The sequence below is a fragment of the Sander lucioperca genome, chromosome 15, assembly GCF_008315115.2.
Source record: "Sander lucioperca isolate FBNREF2018 chromosome 15, SLUC_FBN_1.2, whole genome shotgun sequence".
Taxonomy (NCBI): domain Eukaryota; kingdom Metazoa; phylum Chordata; class Actinopteri; order Perciformes; family Percidae; genus Sander; species Sander lucioperca.
In genome coordinates, this window is record NC_050187.1 from 23,814,660 (window position 1) to 23,839,110 (window position 24,451).

General features: G+C 42.0%; 1 protein-coding gene across 3 annotated transcripts; it reads left to right on the top strand.

The window, feature by feature from the left end:
* The first annotated feature begins 598 nt into the window (after window positions 1–598).
* Window positions 599–23,871, top strand: dachc (dachshund c). Of its 3 annotated transcripts, none has more exons than XM_031307838.2 (11): window positions 599–1,405; window positions 8,525–8,634; window positions 11,669–11,779; window positions 15,103–15,281; window positions 16,105–16,225; window positions 16,338–16,472; window positions 20,097–20,284; window positions 20,938–21,085; window positions 21,572–21,700; window positions 21,899–22,003; window positions 23,280–23,871. In XM_031307838.2, exons 1-11 carry the CDS (start codon window positions 822–824, stop codon window positions 23,339–23,341), a joined length of 1,872 nt encoding a protein of 623 aa, XP_031163698.1. In that variant the 5' UTR covers window positions 599–821; the 3' UTR covers window positions 23,342–23,871. The 3 variants fall into 3 exon arrangements, with proteins under 3 accessions (XP_031163698.1, XP_031163690.1, XP_031163706.1); XM_031307830.2 differs by having other exon boundaries at window positions 822–1,405; window positions 20,935–21,085; XM_031307846.2 differs by having other exon boundaries at window positions 822–1,405; window positions 20,935–21,085; window positions 23,304–23,871.
* Window positions 23,872–24,451: the final 580 nt, after the last annotated feature.

Consider the following 24,451-nt stretch of genomic DNA (forward strand, 5'->3'; position numbering starts at 1 on the left):
TGTCATTAAATTAAACATGGATGTAGCCTACTAGTAATTTGGCAGGTGTTTTTCACCGATATTTCATTATGCTTGCATTAAACAAAAAATGGTAGTCATTACAAAGGACACATAGCCTATTTTTCCTTCCCAAGCCTTTATATCAGTTATAAGTATCTCACCCTGACATGCCTCAGAGTTTATAACAGTTCTGCAAACTGATGTGCTTTTATATTTTGTTTATAGCCTATTCATTCAAGTCTCTCTAGTGGTATCCACATTAGCATTAAAAATATAGAATATTTGCTTTCAAGACAAATAATAATATAATACATAATACAGTAGGCTAATCAACCCATATTTTTTCAAAGATAATGCAATTACAGAACTATTAGTCACAAACGATTACAGTGATACCATGAAGGTTTAAAGAAGACGGATTGATTGAAAAAGCATTAATATTAAAGTGTCGTTAGGCGTTCATAAATAGGCTTATCCAAAGTTTATGTAGGCTAATCTTTGCTGTCTCCCTCTCCTCTCTCTCCCTCTCTGTAAATGTGTCTCTCACTCTCTAAGAATATACCCAGGCTCCACCTCCTTATGATAATGTGACAGTAGCATCTCCAGCTCGGAGACAAGCCTCCTCTCTTTCTCATTCAACTATGTGATCTGTTTTTCCACACACGGACCCTGTCTCCTCTCCTCTCCTGTTATCCCTCTCTCCTCGTCGGCACACTCAATGCGCAGCTCCCTCTCACAAAGCAACCGCATTTGTTCGGCGAAGTTACTTTCTTAAAATAGTTGACTTTGAAGTTTACTTTTTGTGTTTCAAATTCTCGGACATGACTACCATGGCAACTCCGGCTGCTCCAGCTCTGCTCCCCGCCGCTACACTCGGGCACCACCCGGCGCCGAGTTCCGTCTCTCCGGCCACCAACTCTCCGCCACCTGCGGCCACCTCCGCCGCTTCCTCCCCGGCTCCTCCAGTGGCTCACCCGGCGCTGCTTCACCAGTTTAGGGCGGACCTCTTACTAGCGAACGGGACCCCGTTAAAAACCGGAGGAGCTTCGTTGTCCAGCAGCGCTAAGCCAGTGTACGCCACCCCGTCGCCCGTGGAGAGCACGCCGCAGAACAACGAGTGCAAACTGGTGGAGGTGAAAGGTGCCAAGCTGGCCTCGTTCACGGTGAAAGATACGGAGCTCATCTGCCTGCCCCAGGCTTTCGATGTGTTTCTCAAGCACCTGGTCGGCGGGCTCCACACCGTATACACTAAGCTGAAACGGCTGGACATTGCCCCAGTGGTGTGCAACGTAGAGCAGGTTCGGGTGCTGCGGGGGCTTGGGGCCATACAGCCCGGGGTGAACCGGTGCAAACTTATCTCCAGGCAGGACTTCGAGACGCTCTACAGCGACTGTACCAACGCAAGGTGAGGCGAGTGTGGGGGATAGGAGAGGGGAGGCGGGAGTGTGACCCGATGATGTGTTGCGGTTAGGGTTAGCCTACCCGGTTTATGTTTGAGGGGGGGTGCTGCAGGTGGGGTTAGCTAAAGCAGGTTAAAGGGCAGTGAAAATAGGATTTTTGGGACTTCTACCTCCATCTTTATACTATATGACATCAGTCTGCAGGTCATGACATTCCAGGATCCATCCCAAAAATCTAAATAATATTGCAAATTGCGTGTCAGTGATAATTAGGCCTAATAATGTGTTTGCAAATACCTTATGGTGTTATGTTTTATATCAGGTTCCCTAATATTTATGTAATATTGCAAGATTTGGCTATAGGTTTACTCTGATATCTGCAAAAGATTCCTTTAAATTAAAGGCTAATAGAGTCTTTTAGACATCTTAAACATGTAAACATGGGGAAAGGGAGCATTCCATAAATTAATTTATCTAAAAATATGATTTGCTTTTGTTTGTATTGGATGACTGGAGGTCCATGTTAACCCCTTTTTGTTTACCACCTCACTGCTGCTAAGCCTGTCACCAATTACCATTAGTGACTGTGATGGTAATGATGGTGGTGACGATAATGAATTTTAGTAATCCTGATAAAAAAAAATCTTTAAAAGTTTGCAGCTGTATCACAGGCTATCATCTCTCCTCTCTCTGACATGCACACACACAGTCTCTCTCTGACACACACACACACACACACACACACACACACACACACACACACACACACACACACACACATACATACACACATTGAATCTGACACTGTCATTCTGAGAAATTGATTCTTCACAGAAATTAATTAATTTTCATTTGGCCCCAAGCGGCAGCTTAAATCAGGACAAGCTCACTCACTCACTCACTGATCCCTTTGCTCTCTCTCTCCTTCTCTCCGGCTCCCTCTCTCCCTCTCCCTCTCTCTCCTTCCTTAATAACTCGCTGTCTTATCATATCAACACTCTTTAGCCCTGAGCATTAGAACAGAGGAGATGATTAAATGAATTCTCGGTATTTATGATGTGATTATGTAAATTAGCTGTTTTGCACAACTCTGATGGTGACCAACTACATGGGTCATCAATCCATTGCGCCACAGAGATGTTTGGATAAAGGGGCTATAAATTGGCTGGGATTTGTGGTTTCCTGGTCCCTCAGTCTGCTGTTGTGCAGACCACATGCTCGTAACAGCATGGGTTTGAATCCAGAGAAGTGTGGATTAGCCTTAGTTTAGGGAATTTATATTCTTTGATAGTTAATCCCTGCTCCTTAGAGCATGAATGATCCAATTTACACCTGCCATTAAATACAGAAAGAGGATGCATCAAGATGTGTACAGATAGACACCAACATTTTTTTTATTTTGCAATGTATTAACTTTTTTTTATGTTTCTTGGGTGTAGGTCAAATCTTCAGGCGCTTCAGTATGGCTTTACTTTTATCTTTAAGCTCTGATACAAACTTTGACTTGTTGAGCAAAACCAGAAACACAAAAAAACTAAAACATTATGGCAATCAGCTTCCAGCTCCATGTGCATGGATTAACACCTGCGCTGAAGCATCTGAGGCCCTCCAACCAAGACAAAATCCAGATGCATCTTCTGACTGCTTTGGGATTTTTTCTATGTCAGATGTTAATGGGAACGTTGTTATACAACCGCTGAAAATACATAGCCTCCGCCGTCTCTAATTATCCACACAACACTCAAACAGCCTTTAGTTAATGAGATCTGAAAACATCACTCGTCTGAAATCTTCAAACGACTTCCGTGATTCTTTGTCTGAAGGCTTCAAATGTGCTGTGGTGGCCATTAGTATCAACCCCCTGCAGTATACGTTTCTAAGTAATCCCTGGTGTGGATGGAGCAACATACAGTAGCAGGTAAAAAGTGAGACTCCAGATGCTTATTGTTAAAGCGGCGAAGGCTGGCCAACTAAACCTAAAAGTTCATCTCCAAGAACATGATGTTACGGCTCTCTGACAGCGTCAGGGCTCAGTGAGGTTTTTGTTACTGATTAAGACAGCCATCACTTATTATTTTCCAGTCCAGTACAGTCAGACAGGCTGCAGGGGAAATCACAGCCTTGTCTGATAGTTTAACATGACTAACAGAATCCTACATGGATTCCTGCTTTTTATTCTTTTGGCTCTTCATTGTTTCTTTTTTTTTAAGATTGTAATGAAACAAGGTTATAAAAAAATGCCCTCTGTTTATCATTGTCTTTCATTCTCTTTGTCTCACTCTTTTACTCCTGCTGTGCACAAACACACTCTCACACACACCCTGACCACTGACTCATCAAACCATGAAGAAGGGCTGACTTCACCCTCAGTCAAAGCTGAGTTATAATTCATGCATAGGTGGCACACAAACACGCACTTTCTCTGTCATCTCCTAACACACAAACTCACACGGTCACGCCTGTGTGTTTGCTGGCTTTGCTGCTAAATAACATTAGTTCCACAGAGAGAACATGTCGTGTAGGAGGCAACCTGATCCTCCGTCCTTTTCTTTCTCCCTCACAAAGGAACAGTTTCATTCTAGGTTAGGAACAAACAGCTCTGTCAGGTCAAACTGTGTGTGTGTGTGTGTGTGTGTGTGTGTGTGTGTGTGTGTGTGTGTGTGTGTGTGTGTGTATGCCTGTGCATATATTGTACATATGTATACTTTATGTAGAGTAAACAAATGTCCTCTGCCCCCCATATATTATATAAAAGTAATGTAATATGGCGAGGTAATAAGATCTCTTGTTACTTTTTAACAAAGCATGTGTTAATAACAACACAAAGACCACACAAAGACCTCAAAAGTTGCATAAAACATGCGTTTCCTAAGCAATGCTACTTTAAAGGGTTAGTTCATCTAAATTACATAAATATATTTTATCATTTGCCACTTGATGTCTACCATTCATATAGTTTTTGGTTTTGTTTGCCCTCATTTTGAAATATATGTCTCTGAGATTCCTGCTTCCAGCCCAATGAAATGGAGGTGAATGATATTTTGTTTTTGGTGGTATAAGTTCCTTTCCAGAAACAGTGTCCATGTTACTGATAACAGTTTTCAGAGGACTAAGTTCTTCTTTAGGCTTCTGCAGAAATAGTCCCCATGAAAACTGTTGACATTGTCTATACAGGACAGGACATCATTTTTGGAAAAAGATGTTGCTGAAAATATAAATTTTAAATGGTATGAGTACCACAAACAAATTTCTCTTCACCTTCATTGTATTGGGGTTGAAGCAGAAAACTCAAAACATCTGCACCTTAAAGCCGGGGTGGCTAGATACCACCACAGGTAAAAGAGAAGATATGTTTACTTCTGAAATCAAATATGAAGCAGTTGTAGAATAAACATTGGGCAAATAAAAGTTAGTTAAATGAAACAAATGATAAATGAGATGAAGCAGCCCGCAGAGTGCAACAAAAGCCCGCTCTTTGTGTTTCTCTGTGGCAAACCAAGTTGGCAGCAGCAAACTGGTGTTGTGTGTATGTGTGGGAAGGTAGACTCCTCAAAGCCGAGCCCCACTGCCATGCCATAACTCACTGTCAAAGTCAGCAGCGTTAGGATGAAGGGGAGGAGGGCTGTGTGTGTGTGTGTGTGTGTGTGTGTGTGTGTGTGTGTGTGTGTGTGTGTGTGTGTGTGTGTGTGTGTGTGTGTGTGTGTGTGTGTGTGTTGATGTGTGTTAGGGTGGGGTGATTAGCTCAACTTTAACCTCCGCACTCTTTTGATGTTTTATAGAGAAGAGCACAATGAGAAAGAGAGGGCCTCCGTGTCTTCTACTATGACAGGTTTTAATGGAGTACACATAAGAGCACACACACACACACACACACACACACGGTCTTGACATCGTCTTGACCCTGGAATGTGGGAGAGGAATGCAAGGCAGTATCAGTTTAGGAGATCAGATTTTTGCCATGATCAAACGTGTGTGTGTGTGTGTGTGTGTGTGTGTGTGTGTGTGTGTGCTGTCCTGTCCTGTCCTGCCTGCTTCTTTCATGACATCATCACACATGCTTTCCTAATAACAATGGCGCATAAAGCTTTTTTTTCAGCTCTCAATTTGAGAGGAAGATCACAACATCAATCTTTTCCTGCCTTCTCTGACCAGCAGCATAAGTCTTCCTGCGCACAGCAGCGACGATATGATTTATCAAACCGGACCGTGACGGCAAATACAAACCCGTGTGATAAACACAGATTGAAAGGATGGGAGCATGGGAGCTGTAAACCGCCCCTAATATATTCCAAACAAAATCTTGTTTGAGCTAGTTGTCCTACACACACTGTTCGTAAACACACACACAGCTGCTACCTATCAGCACCTCAGTCCCTCCAAGCCAGTAGCTGTTCCACTGTTTTGACTGTAATACTTCCTCTTCTTTCATTACTTTTCTCTTTTCCCTCAGAGTGTGTGTGTGTGTGTGTGTGTGTGTGTGTGTGTGTGTTAGCGAGGAAGAGCGAGATCTGTCATCTTTGTTATGTTTTGTTTCTGTTCCACCTGTGTTAAGCTCCAGCTGCCATGTTTGGCGTTTCATGTTTCAGGTAACACACACACACACTAAGCTTAAGCTTGGAGGGCAGAACTCAATGTACAGAGTACCTTTTTTTTTTTTTTAAATGTGTGTGTGTGGCCAGAGTGTTGGCATGAGGGAGGACGTCTTGGTGAGATTTTAATTAAAGTTTGAGACAAAGAGGTCATAAGCCATACACCCCCTCCTCTACATACACACACACACACACACACACACACACACACACACACACACACACACACACACACACACACACACACACACACACACACACACACACACACACACACACACACACACACACACACACACACCTTATACACACACAATGAACTGTTTTCTCTCTCCCCCCTCCTCTCTCTCATTCCATCCCCTCAGCTTGATGACTTTTCCATGAAAGGCTTTTTCATTAATCCTACCTCAGGGAACCGGTGCTCTCCAACCTCACACACACACCTACACACACATACACACACCTACACACACACACACACACACACACACACACACACACACACACACACACACACACACACACACGCACACACGCGCACACACACACACACACACACACACACACACACACACACACTTGCATGCACAACACACACACATAGATCTCCCTCTACGGGTCACTTTGATGTATCAACACACTTGCAGACTAAACACAAAATTAGGTTCCATTTCTTTACGAAATTAAATGCAACATATACAAAGGCACAACACATCCACCCACCCACCAACACACACACACACACACACACACACACACGATACACACAATACACACAGGCCATTAATTAGTGTGTGCAAATAAACAGTAGTAAGGGAAAGGGAAGCGGCTGCTGTAAAAACCAACCACGGTCTTTGGTCTCTGTGTATTTAATGTGTTTCAACTGTGTTGCTTTACCTTTAAACTTGAGACCTAAAAATATATTTCCTGCTTTTGTTAAGCACAGTATGCTGCTCTATATGCACTGCAAAACATGTTGTGTGATGTGAATACACCCTTGCCTCCGAAAAACCAACACGCACACATTCACAACTTCATCCCTCTTGTACATTCCTGCTGTCTGTCTGTCAGGGTGTGGGTGTGAATATGTGTATGTCTACCTGAGTGTGTGTCTTTCACTGTCTACGTGCCTGTGTGCCTGTGTGCCTGTGTGTGTGTGTGTGTGTGTGAGAGAGAGAGATATATCTGATGTCAGCTGTCACATCCCAGTCGGTCTGGGCCCATAATAAGAGACAATAATAACAACTCATTAAAACTGAGGGCAGGAACTGTGGAGCTCATCGGCTCATCAAATTAACCTTTGAACACTTCGTACACACACACACCACACGCATACCAGACATCATCACACACATGCTCGCACACACACGCACTCAAGCTACCTGTTTTTCTCCCACAGTTAGTGACTACACAATCTGTCTCTCTGTCTTTTTGTCTCTCTCCACCCCCCACCCCCCACCCCATCTCAGCCAGTGGGTGTGTCAACAGGGGATTGGTCCTTTCTGCTGGGTAATTGATGAATTATATGCAATATGCAAATGAGGCGCCATTAATCTCCTGACTGACAGCTTCGTTTATGGGGCCTTAATGACGGCTGGATTAGATTCTAATTAAAATCTGCTCAAAGACACCCCACGCTAGGAAGCTGCTGCTGCTGCTAGTCTATCCCTCCCTCTCTCTTTTTTACTCTTTCCCACCTTTTCTCACTCTCTTGGATTCTCCCTCGATATGTTTCTTCTCTTCTTCTCCTCTTTACTTCTCTTTACTTTACATCTCCTCATCTTTCCATCCATCTCCCTTTTTCATCTTTGTGTTGTTACGTTGCTCTGTCACACCTTCTTCTTTCCCTCTTTTATTTACTCTGTCTTTTAATATCACAGACACACACTTCGCAGACACATGCACTCGCCCACAGACTCATGTTATCCAATGTCAGTCTGGTATAAAAGGAGATGAGCTGCGCTGGTTGTCATTAAGCCTGATGTGGCCCGTGTCATTTCCCCTGTCAGGACATTCACAACGTTTAGTCAGAGCCAAAGTGATGGCTGACAGCTTTTCACATACCTCCTTAAGGTTTGATTGAGCATGCCCTGCTCAATCAAACCATGTGAATCTGCTTGTAGTCGCAGCCTTTATTAAGGAAATGTGTGACATGGCGGGAAAAAAGGGAATGAATGACCAATGAAGAAAGGATGGGGAGGGAAGAAGGTGAGCAAACACATTTAATAAGCAAACAAATGAGTAAGCTGAACAGTAATGAGGTGCTTTATTGATGCCATATAGGGAAACTCCTTTTTTGCTTGCTCGCATCCACAGGGAGGTCAGATTTGCTGTACAGCAGCCTTCCTGGAACCGGTCAGGTTTCAGTGTTTTGCTTGTTGACACTTCAGCAGGATCAGAGGGTTACAGACTGAAAGGCAGTTTTCTAACCAGGCCACCCATCTCAGTCTCAGCATGAAAAACAGACTGACTGAGGAAGTATTAAGTATTAAACTGACTAATAACGAATGTTAACTTGTGTTTTTCTGCCTGCAGTTCGAGGCCGGGACGACCGCCCAAGAGGCTGCAGAGTGTGACAGAGGGTGGGACTCACCACATGCTGTCCCACAGCGGTCTGATGCACGCTGGGATCATACCTCCTGCAGGTGACCACCCAGGCCTCACCACGCACATACAGTACATATGTACCCATGTGCACACGTGTACTGTAGAAATAATATCACACAGGCACACAGACATAATAAACTACCACTGTTTTAGGGGAATGATTGACACCATATAATGATGATGTCCAGTGTGCATCTTACATTGACTAGTCTGGCATCATATTCAAGTTACAGAATTTGCACTTTCCAAAAAGGTTTTACATATTTTATTAGTGGGTTTTTTTTTTTCACCAATTACAGTTGTATTGTTTTGTTAGATTTCACAATTTCACTTTTTTTTCATTCTCCTATTTGCCTTGTTTGATGGGCAAATTAATAACCTTCAATTTTGACAGATTCGTGTTCCCTATTTTCTGATGCCTTCATAATTATTTGCTCCACAATCATAAGTCACAAAAATATTCTCGATCAGGCTCGCTACAGTCCGTTCAGTAACTTGTGTCTTCACTCTGAATATTATTAAGAACATTTTCAGGGAGAAGATGTGCAGCAGTAATACAGACATCAGTGTACTGAATCACACAGAAGTTATCTGCTTTATTATTTATATAACTATGTATTTATTTCTTATATATATATATATATATATATATATAAGAAAAAGGTACTCTTTTGACTCAAATATAAATGCATTCATTAATAAAATGTATAATTGATATCTATACTATTTGGGAGACACCATACAACATTTGACAATATTGTAAAAGACTTCAGTCATTTGGCATTAAACATGGCCAAATCCATTCAATTCACCTGCCGGTGTATGCTGTATCAGTCAGCCATTAAAAAGGGTAGGCCTCTCTGACTCTCTAAATCCCCCTTTTTCCTTTTTCATAAGGTCAAGGTTTGTAAGTCTTCAGAACTGTACAGAAGTCACATTAGAAATCCCTCTTTTGGCGCCGTGAGCTGCTTTAAACAGTGAATTAGTGACACAATGTAGATTCAGCCCTCAGAGGAGCTGCTGGCAAAGTTCAAATGTTGTTCTCTTTTCAGCTGTCGGAAAATATGACCTAGTAGCCAGCTGAGTTACTTCCATCAGTTTAAAGAAAAGTGCAGGCTGCTTATGCAGAATAGGCAGAGGATGTGTTTTCTACTTTTCCTGCAGAACCCCATAATGACACATTTCACCCATCATCAATGGGGTGAGGAGGAGGGGTTCAGAGAGAGGCGACCTGTGTGTTGATTAATACAATTAGCATACAAACTGCTGACAAGCGAGAAACAACTCATATTTTGCAATTTGGCCTTTTTTCTTGAATTATAAGTACACAAAGTCCTCTGTTAAGTTGAGCAAGATTCATAATGTTGAGGCCTCTGAAACCTCTTTGAAATCAATTGTATAATTTCCGTAAGAACTCCTGCTTAAAAACATAAATAGGAATTAAAATATGTTTAATTTGTTTGTTGTTTTTTTACTAGAAAATGTACCATTCTTCTTGTGTATGACACTCTAGCCCATTAATTGTCTCTTCAAGTATGAAATTAAGTTTTAGGGTAATTAAACAATTTTGAATGTAGTGGCAGGTGAAAAGATGAGCAAAAATATCTGAAGGACATTCTGTTATTTGTAATGTCAGAATCTGTTTTATATTTTTGAACAGTCTCAGTCAACTGCCTGCTAAAGGCCATAGTGCTGCTTGTTCTTGTCACAAACAGTTGTGCGTTTGTGTGTGTGTGTGTGTGTGTGTGTGTGTGTGTGTGTGTGTGTGTGTGTGTGTGTGTGTGTGGCAAAGAGAAAGGGAGAGAAGTAATTGTTGGCACCTCACTGCTCTCAAAGTTGCCCTTGGCTTTGTGCTCTTCACTGCAACCTGATCTTTTCATTCCGCGCCTCAAAAGAAGCCATTTTCTGTTAGCTCCGCTTCCTCTCACTGTTCAAAGCTGCTTGAGTGTGTGTGTGTGTATATGTGTGTGTTGTGCATGCGTGAGTGTTCAAGAGCATCTTTCTCAGTGGGAAAAGAGTCTTTTTCCACCAAAGGAGAGGGCACGGCAGCAATGTCAACGCTACTGATTAGAGCTGGCCACATGAGAGGCGAGAAAGAGACAGAGAGAGGGAGGACATTTGAGCGTAAAAGGCAGGGGAAATCTTTGATGTGATCCTCCTTAGTCTCTTTTTCTCTCCCTCGTGCACTCACACATACACACACGCAACACGGTGGCTTATGTCCCGCTGTGATGCTGACATTTGAAAAGGTAAAGTAAGGAGAGGGGATGGGAGGAGAGCAGGGAAGAGGGCAGGAAAAGGAAGGAGAGAAGATGAGAAGAAAAGGAACAATTTGTTGTGGTTGTCTACGTCTTGGGCAGACATTCATCTTAGAAAACCATTTGTGTAACAAAGAAAAAACACTCAGCAGTTTGTAGTTTGCAGCAAATGTTTATATGTATCCAAGATCAGGAAATTAAGACTTATGGCTTGTTTGCACAGTTGCATGGCTTGTCCAACTTTAATAATTCGCTGTGTTTGTCTGTATTAGTACGAGAGATATTTAATTTTCTGTGGCATAAGAGAGTTTTAAAGGTTGATCTGGGGGGTCAAACTACCTTCTGAGGTTCAAGACACAAATTAAAATGTGGCTCAGCCCTCCTGCCACATTTTGTCACTCTCCATTTCGTATTATCCCAAAGTTCACAACCCCTATTAAAAAGTATCTTTTATCTAAAAGTATCACTTTTTTTGTAATGCTTCTAATTTATACTGATAAAGAAGTACTGTCGGGCAAAAAGGTGGAGTTGCTGCCGCCGCTGAGTGTGTGCTGTGCTGTGGGATGTGATGTCCCTGTGTGGGAGAGATGAATGTCTTGGCTTGTTCCTATCACTGCTGATTCCCTGGCAGGCTAAATGGCCAGTGCAGCGGTGCAGTCAGAGTGAATGGCTGGCCTCTGTCTTCCCATGACAACCTCCTGCCTACCCACTGCTCTAATCCTCCACCGGGGCCATTGATCTGGCTCTTATTGATTCTTCTTCTTTCTTTCTGTCCTTCTTTTTCTTCCTCTCTATATATCTGTCTCCCTCTCAGATCTGTCTGCCCTGGCCAAGAAGATCAAGCTGGAGGCGATGGCCAGTTACCACAGCAACCATAACCATGGCGGGCCAAACGGAGAGAACGGTGACCCCAACCACGGACTGGGTGAGTGTTATCTGTTTGTCCATCCATCCATCCACACACACACACACACACACACACACACACATATGCGTCTGTGCGAAATTTGTAATTACGGTCATATAACACATCGCACGGTTGTTGTCTCTACGCATCTACGATCCCAAGTCAATATGACTTGAGCAGCTGTGTTTATGTGCGGCCGCTGAAGCAAGCTGATTAAAACCAGGATGTGACACCATATCTGCTGCCGGTATGTTTCCTCTAAGAGGCTGTGAATGGAAAACAAACTACAGCAGCAGTGAGTCAGTTCTTCAGATGAAATTAGAAATAAACATCTAGGTTAGGTAATCCAAACCATCACAACATAAGGACCATGAGGAGATGTATGTTTTATCACCAGTTTTGTAGGTTTTATTCCATTGTTTTCAGGCTGTGATAAATGCCTGTACGGGTGAATATTTCCTTCAGCTTGGATTTGTTTGCATACTTGTGGGATTTGATGAGATTCAGGAAACGTATCCTGAAAAACACAGTTGGTCATCCGCTCTGTGGCCCCAAAATGCTGCCGGCAAATCATTAGTACATCTTAGTCATCACATCAAGAGAGCGTGGACCCAAACCAGCTCTGTTACTCATGCTCAACATGGCATTGGTCTGTCGTATTAAGTCGAACATTAGATCAGAATTTACTGGAAAGAAAAGTCTTTACTTTTCAAAGATAAGTAAGCAGTGTGTTCTCATCCCTTTGGCTACTTGTGCAGGTATAAAATTTAGTCATATGATATCAAAAACTTTTACTGCACTGACCCCCGGCTTTGCAGTAAAGGAGGGTAGCCAGCAAAAGTGGAGCACTGGTGGACGACAGCAAGCGCAGTGGGAAGATAGAGAGATGAATAAGATGAGAGGCTGAAGCCAAATCAATAGTCTTCTCTGTAATTCACTATCCTGAATGCAAACGACAAATCCTGGACAATCGATGGAGGAACGGACACACGCACACACTTGCACGCACACTAACACAAACACACACACAAAAACAAATGGGACGCACCGTCCCCACTGCTATCGACAGGTTAAAGCGACATCAGTGTGTTTAGACAGATGACAGGGCTTATGGGGGTCTGTGTGGAATATGCTATCAACCTGGGACACACATACACACACACTTACCATGTAGCGCATACTGCAAGGCTTTAGGACAGAAATGAAAAGGAAGAAAGTGTCCTTGTGTTTTTTAGAAATGTGTGTGTGTGTGTGTGTGTGTGTGTGTGTGTGTGTGTGTGTGTGTGTGTATGTGTGTGTGTGTGTGTGTGTGTGTGTGTGTGTGTGTGTGTGTGTGTGTGTGTGTGTGTGTGTGCGCATGTGTCTTTTTCTTTACCCGTGTCTGTAAACACTCCCAGTCTTAAGCATTGTTTACCATTGTATACACTCAGTTACAACTGCCAGCATCTGTGCGCAGTTAGGTGGCATGGTTACCACCAGCTATTATAAACCTGTAAAGCTTAATCACTGTTAATGATAGAGTCAAGTGGAAACACACACATACACACACACACACACACACACACACACACAAACACGTAGCGCAGGCATACATACACACATAAGAACGATGTGTTTTTTCCATACCGCCACCCACGGCCTTATGGGAAGGATAGGCCCCTACCAGAGCTTTAACCACTACAAAGGCAATCTCAGATTACACACACGCACACACTCACAAATGCTGAGTGTGACACCTTATGGGCTGGGGAGGAGTGGGGAGCAGCCATTTCTGCATTTAACAAGATCTTCTGGGAAATTTACAGTAACTGTTTGTTTACAGTAATGGTTTGTTTGGATAAACATAAGAGAGGCACTTTGACTTTTGATGTTTTTTAATGAAACATAAGAGAGAGTGATGGGAGGGCAAAGAAAGTGAAGAGAGGGGAAAAAACAGAGTTAAGTGAAAATGAAACTATAGAGAAGGGTGGGGTTTGAGGGGTGGGGGTGACAAAAGTGGAGCACTGGTTTCTAACCAAGGCTTAATATTTGGAGTTGGCTGCTAGTTGATTGTCGGAGCATCTGGTTATTTAGCTCCATTCAGACAGATCTTTTGTTTGGATTGGTTTCTGCTCTGGGCAAGTGAGAGACTAATCTGCCAAATGCACAAAGCACTGCACATATGTCCAGCGAGCCCGACTCATAAAGTCAACGCCTCACTCTTTATTTCTAAGTTTGCCTTTTCTTTACTTTCTCTTTCTTTTTTTCTCTTTCTTTCCTTTCCCTCCATTATTTGTTCTATTTCATCTCTCCTCTTTGGATAGCCTTTTTTTGTTTTCATCCACTCGTTCTATTATTTGTGACAATTGTGCGGAATAGAGTCCAAGATTTTTTCCTTTGTGTTTATAATTACCCAGCGTGCATTGCTGGCCCAGCACCAGGACTGCCATCAGCTTCTTTTGTTCCACTTCCTCCCTGTGTTTCTTTTGTTTTTGTTTTTCCTTTTATTAAATGATAAATATTTATGTCATTTTCCCCCCCCCCCCCCCCCAACAGGATTGTTTGTTTCATGAATAGAGGGACTGCAACAACCCACTAGGGTACTGTTGAGAGGAAGGATTTTCTTTAAAGATAGTGGATGCTTGTCGTAACGAGAGGAGTGCGAACAACAGATTGGCCAAGATAATAAGAGTTTGGTTTGAACCGCTGAAAACGTGTTGAATTATCGTCAAAAATATCGGGGCATTGAAAGAAAAGTTATCCGTTTTTTCTTAATTCCAGAGAGGCTGTGTTTGTGTTTTTGCAGGTGACACTCATTGAAAGCATTTTTAAGCATCACAAAAACATATTTAGGCCATCACTGGTTTTACATCTTTGTGTTGTAATGAGCCGGGGCGAGTGTGTCTTAGCCATGTCCTCTTCCATCTCCCTCCCCTTTTTTCTGCTCTTATCTTTTTCCACACTCTAAACCCCTGACACTCAAATACACACATATTTTTGAGTCGTGGTTTAGAAGCAGAGCAGTCATCCAGGTAATATTGACATCACAGAGGAATGACATTGGTGTCCAGTTTCAATCCTGTCATCAGAGAACCAGAGACGCTGTGTGCTTTCAGTTCAGTACGCAGCACAGGACTGAGCAGAGCCTTTAAGTTGTGATGAATGAATACAACTGAAGCAAAAATGAAAAAAGAGAGAAACGAGACGTGTTTCATGTTGGGTACATGCATAGTGCAGCTTTGATGGCCTTTAAACATATCTGCTGGTCTGACCTTCTATGAGAAGCAACATACTCTTACTGTGCTCTACCTCCTTCAATACTTCTCTTTTTTATTCTGTTTTATTCTATTCTCCCCCACCAGTTCTGGATCAGCTGCCCTTCATGATGATGTCACATCCTCTGATCCCTGCCAGCCTGGCGCCGGCCTCCGTTTCAATGGCGATGGGCCAGATGAACCGACTGAGCACGCTGGCTAGCATGGCCAACGTGGCGCAGCTCCACGCCAAGCCCCCTGCCAGGGCTCCCACCTCCGTCATTAAGGTGAACTCAGAGGCCCATCAGCCCGGTGGATCTGACCACCAGCCAGAGTCGATGTGACACCCGGGATCTCCTGAAATGAAATCAGAGTTTTAATTACATAGAAGTGTTGTTTTAAAATTCAAAACACTAAATTAAATAACTGGCTTTTAACATCCAAAGACATTTTTTGTAACCCTTGAATTGAAGATCTTTTGATCATTTTTGCGCAGAATTTAGAATCGAGTTTCTATCTCTCTTTCATCCAATGGGTATGGCTAACAAAACGGTAATTGTCTATTGGTGGATATCCAAGTTCTGGATCACTACCAGAATGTAATTCTTGTTCTTTGGCTTAAGGCCAATCACATATCTATTTATAAATACTTGAGATATCCTGCATACAGACAGAAACGCTGGCCTTCTTAGCCAAAACCAAGTTGGTCACTTTGCTGAAAAACAGTCCTAAGTTTCAGTAGTTTCACTCACTCTCAAGACTAATTAAAGGAGGTTTGGAAGTATTACAGTATATATTGCCAAAAATGCACGGGGCAGAGGGGTTCTTTAGATTTAAACTTTAGACTTAAGATCATCCAACCCAGAATTCAGTATCTACTATCTGTCTATTTTTTCGGCAAAATAATCAGCCTCAAAAGGCATCAAATGGAAGCATAAAAAGTATGACAAACACTCTGTGTGTTACACAGTTTTTAGGAAAGTATCGCTCCCAAAGTAAAGTGTGATTCATGTTTTGTGGTTTATTTTGAATGTTTTGTACTTTATAAGCTATAATCGTCAGCTGATTTTGTCACTATAAGCTTCTTTTTTTTTTGGTTTGGTTTGGTAGGAGCGAGTGTGTGACAGCCCCTCCCCTTCTCCCTCATTGGACGAAGCTCAGATGTCATCCAATCACAGCAGCAGTGTGTCGAGTTCACCGTCTCACACAGAACGCACTGCAGAAAGCACACGTACGTACTCACCTGTGGGAAAGTATTCTCACAGAAATGAAGGATGCTTTAGTTATAACAATCCCTGTGAGGAATTTGTAAGTTATGATCTGTTTTTACTTTTTTGTTTCAGACCCACATGATGATGGCTTGCCATCAAGTCACAATGTGTTGGGGCATTCCCCTGGTGTGGTGCATGGGACCAGAGAGACAGATGGGACCTCAGTGGAGTACAGCAAGGAGAACAAGAGGGGCCACACTGACAGAGGTAAGATACACTGTTATTTATGTATAGCTGTATGTGTATGTCTTTAGTCTTATTTTAAAAGTAATGTGAATTGTCTTACATTACTCAAATTTGTCAAATGATATGTCGGCTTCACTTCAAAGTTTAAGTTCTTGCTGTTTTCTGAGAATGTCTTGTTACAGTCATTAATCATTTACTGATTATTAATCAGTAATGATTATTTATCTGACGAATCAATTGCCTTTGAACAAAGTCTGTCAATACAGTACAACAAATCCAATCCATCCATCTGTGTCATCATTTACACTCTGTGTATTTAAACACTTGTGGCAAGTGTTTGGCATGGTTTAGTTAAAACATTTTATTTAAAAAAAGAAAGGGTTTCTAACAGTGCGACAAGAAAGACATATCTCAGTAACAGGTCGATAAGGATTCACTGTCTCATCGCTTCTTTCCTCTTCCTCCTCTCCTTCTCGCTGTCGGTGGCCCCCCTGTTTTCCCGCAGAGAGCAAAGACAAATAATTCTGCAAAACAGGGCTCCATTAGACCAGGAAGCAGTGTTACATTAGCGAGCCATTTGCCGGGCCACGGCCTAACGAGCCAGGCGGCCTCCCGCGCTCTCAGCTGGACCTCATCTGCATAACGACCGCCTCCCTGTCGTTAGGGCCCGCGTTGCCACGGTGCTGCAACGTCAGTTGTTTGGTTCTCTCTGTCAGGGAGGTTTGCATTAGCTTAATGAGGACTGCTCAAGGACAAACAGTCAGCAGAAATCTACGGTGCAAGAGAGAGAGAGAGAGAGGGAGAAACTGAGAGTTTGTATGTGTGTGCACACGCCTGTGTAAATGTATTCTAATACTGAATCACATTATTCAGTAATCGAATCTAAAAATCACAAAGGCCTCCCAGGTAAGGTTTCAGATGCTGTCAGGTATCTGTGAACATATTGACAAAGCAGTGATGGCACCAACAACGTGAATGCCATGCATCAGACATCGCATTTATGCAATTGATTTTAAATTGATTTTGCTGCATGCAAATGAAACGCATGTACATTTGCTAGATTGCAGGCTTTTGTATTCGACCTACAACATCACAATCATGGATTGTTGTTTCAAAGAGCACTTCAGCGCTGTCATTCTGCCAATCCATTGTATGATAATCTCTGAGTGTGTGTGAAGGCTACTGTATGTGAGTCAGTTTTGGCTGTGTGTGCTGTTTCAGTGGTCTTTGAACAACGTATCCATGCAGCAAAGATCAGAGGCCATCCCTGACACCTCACTCCCATTAACCAAACATCAGCAGAATTTTATTCTCTGTCTGTCTCTCTCCTTTTCTTCCTCCCTCCCTTCCTACCTCCTGTTCTCTTCCGCTGACTGGCAGTCTTCACGTGGTGAAGTTCATTAGCCCTGGGGACGGGTGGGAGAGGAATAAGAGAGGGGAAAAAGAGAGATGAAGTTTGGGAGAAAAGAGAAAAACAGACAGTGACCTTGGTTAGGGAGATGGGTAAATGATCAAACGAGCTGGCAGCAGTGTGTGTGTGTGTGTGTGTGTGTGTGTGTGTGTGTGTGTGTGTGTGTGTGTGTGTGTGTGCGTGCGTGCGTGTGTGCGTGCGTGCGTGCGTGTGTGTGCATGTGTGCGTGTGTGGTTGTGTGCGTGTGTGCGTGTGTGTGTGTATTTATGCCAAACGTGTGAGTGTGAAGTAAAGTAGGCGTAAAACAGTAACTCAATAAAGGATCAGTCACATCCAAGGAGCCTAGGGAGCCCACGCTGCTGACTACGCACTTCACCGGCTACGAGTGTGTGTGTGTGTGTGTGTGTGTGTGTGTGTGTGTGTGTCTGTGTCTGTGTGTGAGCCACGGGAGTGTAGTTGGATGCCCTCCGCTGAGCTCGCCAGCACCTGCTAATTACCTTTCTCTACAGAGCAATGCTTTTAGCAAGAAAGAGGGAGAAAGAGGAGGAGGGGGAGTATTGCTTCTCATCTGTGAAACACCTTGAATGTGACAGTTGCCAAGACGTGAGACCGAGGCAGAGTAGGGGAGGTGGGTGGATTTGGAGCAGAAGATGCTGTGGTCAGCTAAGTGGAGAAAACACTGTCATTTGTCACAGACAGAGAAAAGTGCCAGATATCACATCGCACGTTCACACTCGTCTCTGCTCCAGTACCTGCCGGACTCCCAGGACGTCTTCGTCCTCAGTGGCTCGGATGACAGTAAATGCAGAAAGTGAGCAACTGCCTGATGTGGAAAAAAATTGCTAATCTTCATTTCCCCTACTGTCACGAATCAGGAACACGCAGTTCTCAGGTTTACAAACAGATGGTCATCCATAATGCAGCTTCTTAGCTGTTTTTATGGGAGATGTCAAGCTGTGATGCATTATCAATAGGCAGAGTGCCATCTAATAAAGGCTAATCACATTTTCAAAACCCAAAACCAGAACTTCTGCATATGCGTACACACACACAGTAATTAGTGTAAACACCTATTTACTGTTGGGCTTGATATGTTTACTGGTATGCTATAAATTATAGAAATTTGCATTCAACCCTGATTATGTATTGTGCTGGAATGATGATCCGTTTGCAGGTTTGAAACAAACATGGCACATGAATGCTTGGAAGCAATATATTGAACAGGAAATAATTTGTGTGTTGGTGGTGTTGGTGATGGTGGTGATGGTGTAAATTAGTCAGTGGCACAGGAAAAGAAAAGACTTTTCAAAACAGTACTTTTAAAGGCCTTCACAGGAGGGAGCAAAGATAAAGATGCACAATGTGAAAAGCACAAAATATAAAATTAAAAGACCAAGACAAAGAAAACAGGTGACTGTTAATTAATTGGCATCTCTGAGACTTCGTACAAGGCTTTTGTTTTAAAGTTGAGGAGCAATCATCCCTCATTTGCATCTATAGTGACTATAAATGCACTTTACACTTACATTTAAAACTATAAAAATATTCATTTTGAAGGTGTCTTCATCTCAGAAAAGAAAGTAAAGTCAACTACTGTACATCAGTGTTTAAAGGATAAGGCTGGGAGGTATTCTGTATATTTCTTCTTCTGTGTAGTCCATCTCCCAATACTTTTTGACTTCCCTACCCTGGTGCACATCCCCAAGCCCATCTGTTTCTACTGAAGACATACATCTTAAAAAACAGCTCATGAATATATACTTTCTTGTTTGTTTTTTAAACGGCCAAGTTATTTCATAAAGCACCTGGGCACTAGTTTTTAGCAGATGTTACTCAAACAGGAGTAAACTGTGCATTTGTTGCAGACTATTTTCAGTCACAGATTTGGTGCACTTCTGATTATTTACAATAGCAGAATGGTGTATGTGGGAACGACTTATAAATAAACTACAGTGTCCATGTTCAGGGTAATGAAGGGATGTTACCCAGAGCTAAAATGTGGCTCACTGATTAATAGTTTTTTGGACAACAATGGAGGTGTATGGCACAGAGTCAGCTACACCAGGCTTTGGCTACACACAAAATACTTGCTGGTAGGATCAATTCATTGTTGGTCTTTTCATGGGAAGAAAAATATAGAATACGTCTTCAAAGGTAAAGTAGAATAAACTGTAAGCCTTTTGTGTTAAATTGATTCAACAGACTAGACATCCAAATGTCTCTCTGCCCTCCAGATAATAGCTCCTTGGCCGCTCAGACAACCAGGGAGAGCTGTGATAGACAAGTCTACCACAAACCCCCATCAGGCTGTGAGAGGGTATCTTACCCCGCAGGACAGAAGCTCCCAGCAGGTCTCCACCACACTCCCTTCATCTTCCCGGAAGGCTTGTCCTCCATAGAGACCCTGCTCACGAACATCCAGGTGAGGCTCTGCCGGGGCTTTCTTATTATTATACTCTGAGATGAATAGGAAGGGAGATGAGACACTCTTTGGGATTTCCTGAAATGGTAAATAGCAGACGAGGCAGACATTTAGGATGTGCAGTAATTGGGATGGGCGTGTGCTGACCTGCTTCTCCGATTTTACATGTCTTTGTTATAGCAGTGTCACAATGAAAGCACTGACTGGCTGGGTTTTCACAGGAAGAAAAAAAAAACATGTCTTTAACCTCATCTGACCCTCATGTGATGGCAGTTAGCATGTAGTTAAAAGATCAGCGTTGACTTTCATGAGGTTAAAATCTGTTTTTTTTTCTTTTTTTCTTTTCCTGCTTGAGTAAATCCAGGAATTATACACCTGACTAAAACATTAGACGAAACATTGTCTTAGGAAGAGCCAAATTCTTTGTAATCTTTTTATTTTAACAGTAAGATGATTTACATGCTCCTTTTTTTTTTACATTAAAAACAGACTGCCTTCGTTTAAAGTGTTATAAAAACAGAAATATTTACTTAGAATTAGGTGAAGTAAGGGTTTTTTTGTCTCTGGTGCAAGTCTTTGAAGAAGACAAACGCCTCTCCTGGCTTCTGATCAGTGTGTAACCTGTTGATGTGTTCCTGTGTGTCTCCAAGCAGGGTCTGCTGAGGGTTGCCATAGAGAATGCCCGGGCGCAGGAGAAGCAGGACCAGATGGAGAGGACGGAGCTGAAGATGGAGCTGGTCCGAGAGAGGGAGCTCAGAGAGACCTTGGAGAGACAGCTTAGCATGGAGCAGAAAAACAGAGGTAGGCCACACCATATCAAGCATCACATAATGTATCTTAGGGAGTAGATACTCAGGTAGACTTTGCAGAAAATGCAGTGTAAACCCTCAACAGTGTTAAATGAAGATTTTTACCTGGAAATTATTTTGGTTGGCAAGTGTTGATTGGAGTGATGTTTTATTCCCTCACAAAACTATCATATGTTTTCTGTTCTGAACGCTGGCATGGTGTTAATTTTTACATCTAAACACTGACAGTTCTGCTGTCAAACGTCCTCTGTGAAAGCATCCAATTTGATTTTCATGCAAACTGTAAACCAGGAGCATTTACAGACTATTACTCGAAAAATTAAAATCTCACTGAAACCACAACAAGCTCACAATACCTTCAAAGTCCATAGATATAGACGAAGCTTCTGCATAATTTGATTTGCTAAACACATTTACTTGACATCCGTTGTCATCTGTCGTTCCTCCTCTTCTTGATTTCTTCTTCCTCTCGATTCAGTTCTGATCCAGAAGCGCCTGAAGAAGGAAAAGAGGAGTAAGAGGAGACTACAGGAGGCCTTGGAGGAGGAGGTCAAACTGCGTGATCAGGCAGAGCACACCCTGTTGCACACTGCCAACACACACACAGGTACAGCAACAGAAACTGTTTTGGACATAATGAATTATTTTATTCATTCAGAATAGTCTTTTGTGAGCCTAAAGTTATCACAACCAACGCAATTCTCATTTTCATATTAAATGTCACCAAGCCTTCTGTTGCAACATAGCCTCGACTGTTCATTTGCCTCTGATTAAATGTCTTTATTAATTATTGACCAAACTACAGGCCATCAATCATCAGCAGCCCCTCCTCACACAGAGTCCGTGACCCAGGACATGGATGGGAGCAATCACGATGACAACAGGCTGGACACCAAGGCAACAGTACAAGGTACAGGTGTCCAGATAACTAATACAGCTTCCTCAGTGTGTTGCTGTGAAAAACCAGCTTCATATTCTGATCAGTAGAAATGTTATAGTTGTGCAACTATTAGACGGAAAAGACTAAAGTAGAAAAGCTGCTGTCACAGGTAAAATGTTCTCTCACCAACAGACACCTTAAAGGAAATTAAAACAAAACAAACAATCTTATTACAGAGTTTTGAAATATATATATATATATATATATATATATATATATATGTATATTTATTTATTTTTTCTTCTCTTGGCAATCTAGTTCTTAAAAATAGTATGAATGAATTTGTTTAAAAGAAAAGATATGTGTACCAATATTTGTAAAGGTACCAAGTTTGTGGTAATAAATTACTTATTAACAGTGGTAAATTGACTGAAAAATGCCATTTCAGTGTAAGAATTGTGGAATAAACAGTCATATACCTGCTGCTGGGGGTTTATCTTGCTCCTATCAACTGAACTGGGACAACAGATTGTATTATTACCCACTGCTTTTGATGCTTAACTGACCAGTCTACTGGAAGGGTTTTCAAAGATTTCACAGGGAGACCGCTCCTGAGAAGTTGAACAAAAATTAAATGAAGCATGAGGCAGTTCACTGGGGCTACCATTTTAATGGAGATGGGCGTTTAATATATTTATTTTGCCAACATTATTGTCTTCACAAAGATAGATGTGAGAAAGTCCCACATGCAACGTCTTAAATAGACAGAAAAAAGAAATGGCCGTGATCTCCAGCCCGGCCTCATCAAAAGAGTGCATGGTTCCAGCCCACCTCTGCTCCGCGCCGTGCCAGGACCGCCGTACCAGACAGCGTGCTTGTTCAAAGCCAATTTTTAATTGAATGTCAGTGAAGCAAGAAGAGAACTGGCCACTAATTAACGGCTGTCTTAATTGTCCTCGTGACGAGTTTGTTTGGACATAATTTGCATAATTAACACCCAGTAATAAATCATTTAAAGGGGAATTGTCTGTCAGACAGTAGGGCAGGATGTGGTTCCTTTGTGCCAGGAAGTTTTATCGCCAAAAACAGAGATCAGGGGCCGAAAAAAACACTTTCAACTGAGCCTTACTTAATAATGATCTTTTATTAATGGTCTTTGGTCAAGGTTGTAGGGGGCCTTGTTCAATATTTATGCAAATGAATTAATAGCATACATCATTTTGTCCTCCTACTGTTACAGTCACTGTGGTCTAAGAATGTGTCCAAATTCATTATAACTTATAGAATTTTGATTGTGTTTTATTAGACTGGATTTCTTTCTGGATTTCAGAGGGCAGAGTGTTCCTGCAGACCACTGGGATGTACTGAAGACAAGGTGGAAGGATGGATGGATGAATGGATAGATGAATGGAAGAATAGAGAGATGAACATTCCTCGTTTATGAGAAATAAAACAGGCATGCTTGGTCACACAATGGCATCTGAGATACACATCTCCGCCTCCTCGAGAGGACTCCCCTACATTTTAAGGGTGACATTTGAACTTTTTCTTTGTTCTCTTGTTTAATTTATTGCAGTTATCACCGAATCTTGGCCGTAGTGGGAACAGTACTTTATTCTAAAGATGTGTTTGACTGTGTTTCTTTCAAACAAGGTTTTTATCCTAGATGAAGATGACCATAGTTGTTTTTGTTTTTTTGTTAGTGCTGTTTATCATACAACAAGTGATGAATATATCTTGTAACAGAGTTCTGTACATATATATAGCCATCCTTTTTGTTATTATTATTATCAGACAAACATAATGGCATGTTGTACAGTCAGTAAATGACTTGTATTGTGTATGTTATGCAGTAGTGCAGTTTGACAATACAAACAATACAAATCCTTTTTATTAAATTGTGTCAGTGCTTCTTTCTTTGTTTCATAAGTGCAGTCTCTGAATGCAACTTTTGTTTAACTGTTGAATAACTATTTGTTTATCTAAAATACATCACACCTCTGAAAATGTGGATTTATATTATAGTTTTGTTGTTTTTTGTGACAGTTTTGCATTCTGTGGTATGGTAAACCCTTGAGATTTGTTTGTGGGTGTGGAGGAGGGGGAGGTCCATGTGCTTGCATGTCTATACATATGTGAGCGTGTGAGTAGTGATGTGACATTGATTGTTGCACCATCTTCAAAAACATACACGTAAGTATCGACAGACAGAAGGGAAGGGGGTGAGCGGGGTCACATGTAAGCTGTCCTTCAGTAAAACATGATGACGATGCACTCTCTTTCTCTGTGGCTGCACTCGTTTTTTTTGTCATGTTTCTTTAAAATATAAAGCGGGGTGAGGGACTTCAAAAGCTATACTTGGGTCAATTAATAGTTAAGAGTTGAGATATTTGGTAAATTTATAGAAAAATGAGACAAGAATTAGATTAGATTAGAATTTTGTAAAGAAAAAAAATAGAGACATTTTTGCTGTGTGAA

Excerpts from the sequence above, each read along its gene's own strand:
- dachc (XM_031307830.2), top strand. The coding sequence starts at position 822 with ATGACTACCATGGCAACTCCGGCTGCTCCAGCTCTGCTCCCCGCCGCT. Across the intron at positions 20,285-20,934 it reads CCCTGCTCACGAACATCCAG|CAGGGTCTGCTGAGGGTTGC; the intron begins GTGAGGCTCTGC and ends TGTGTCTCCAAG. Across the intron at positions 22,004-23,279 it reads CACCAAGGCAACAGTACAAG|ACTGGATTTCTTTCTGGATT; the intron begins GTACAGGTGTCC and ends GTGTTTTATTAG.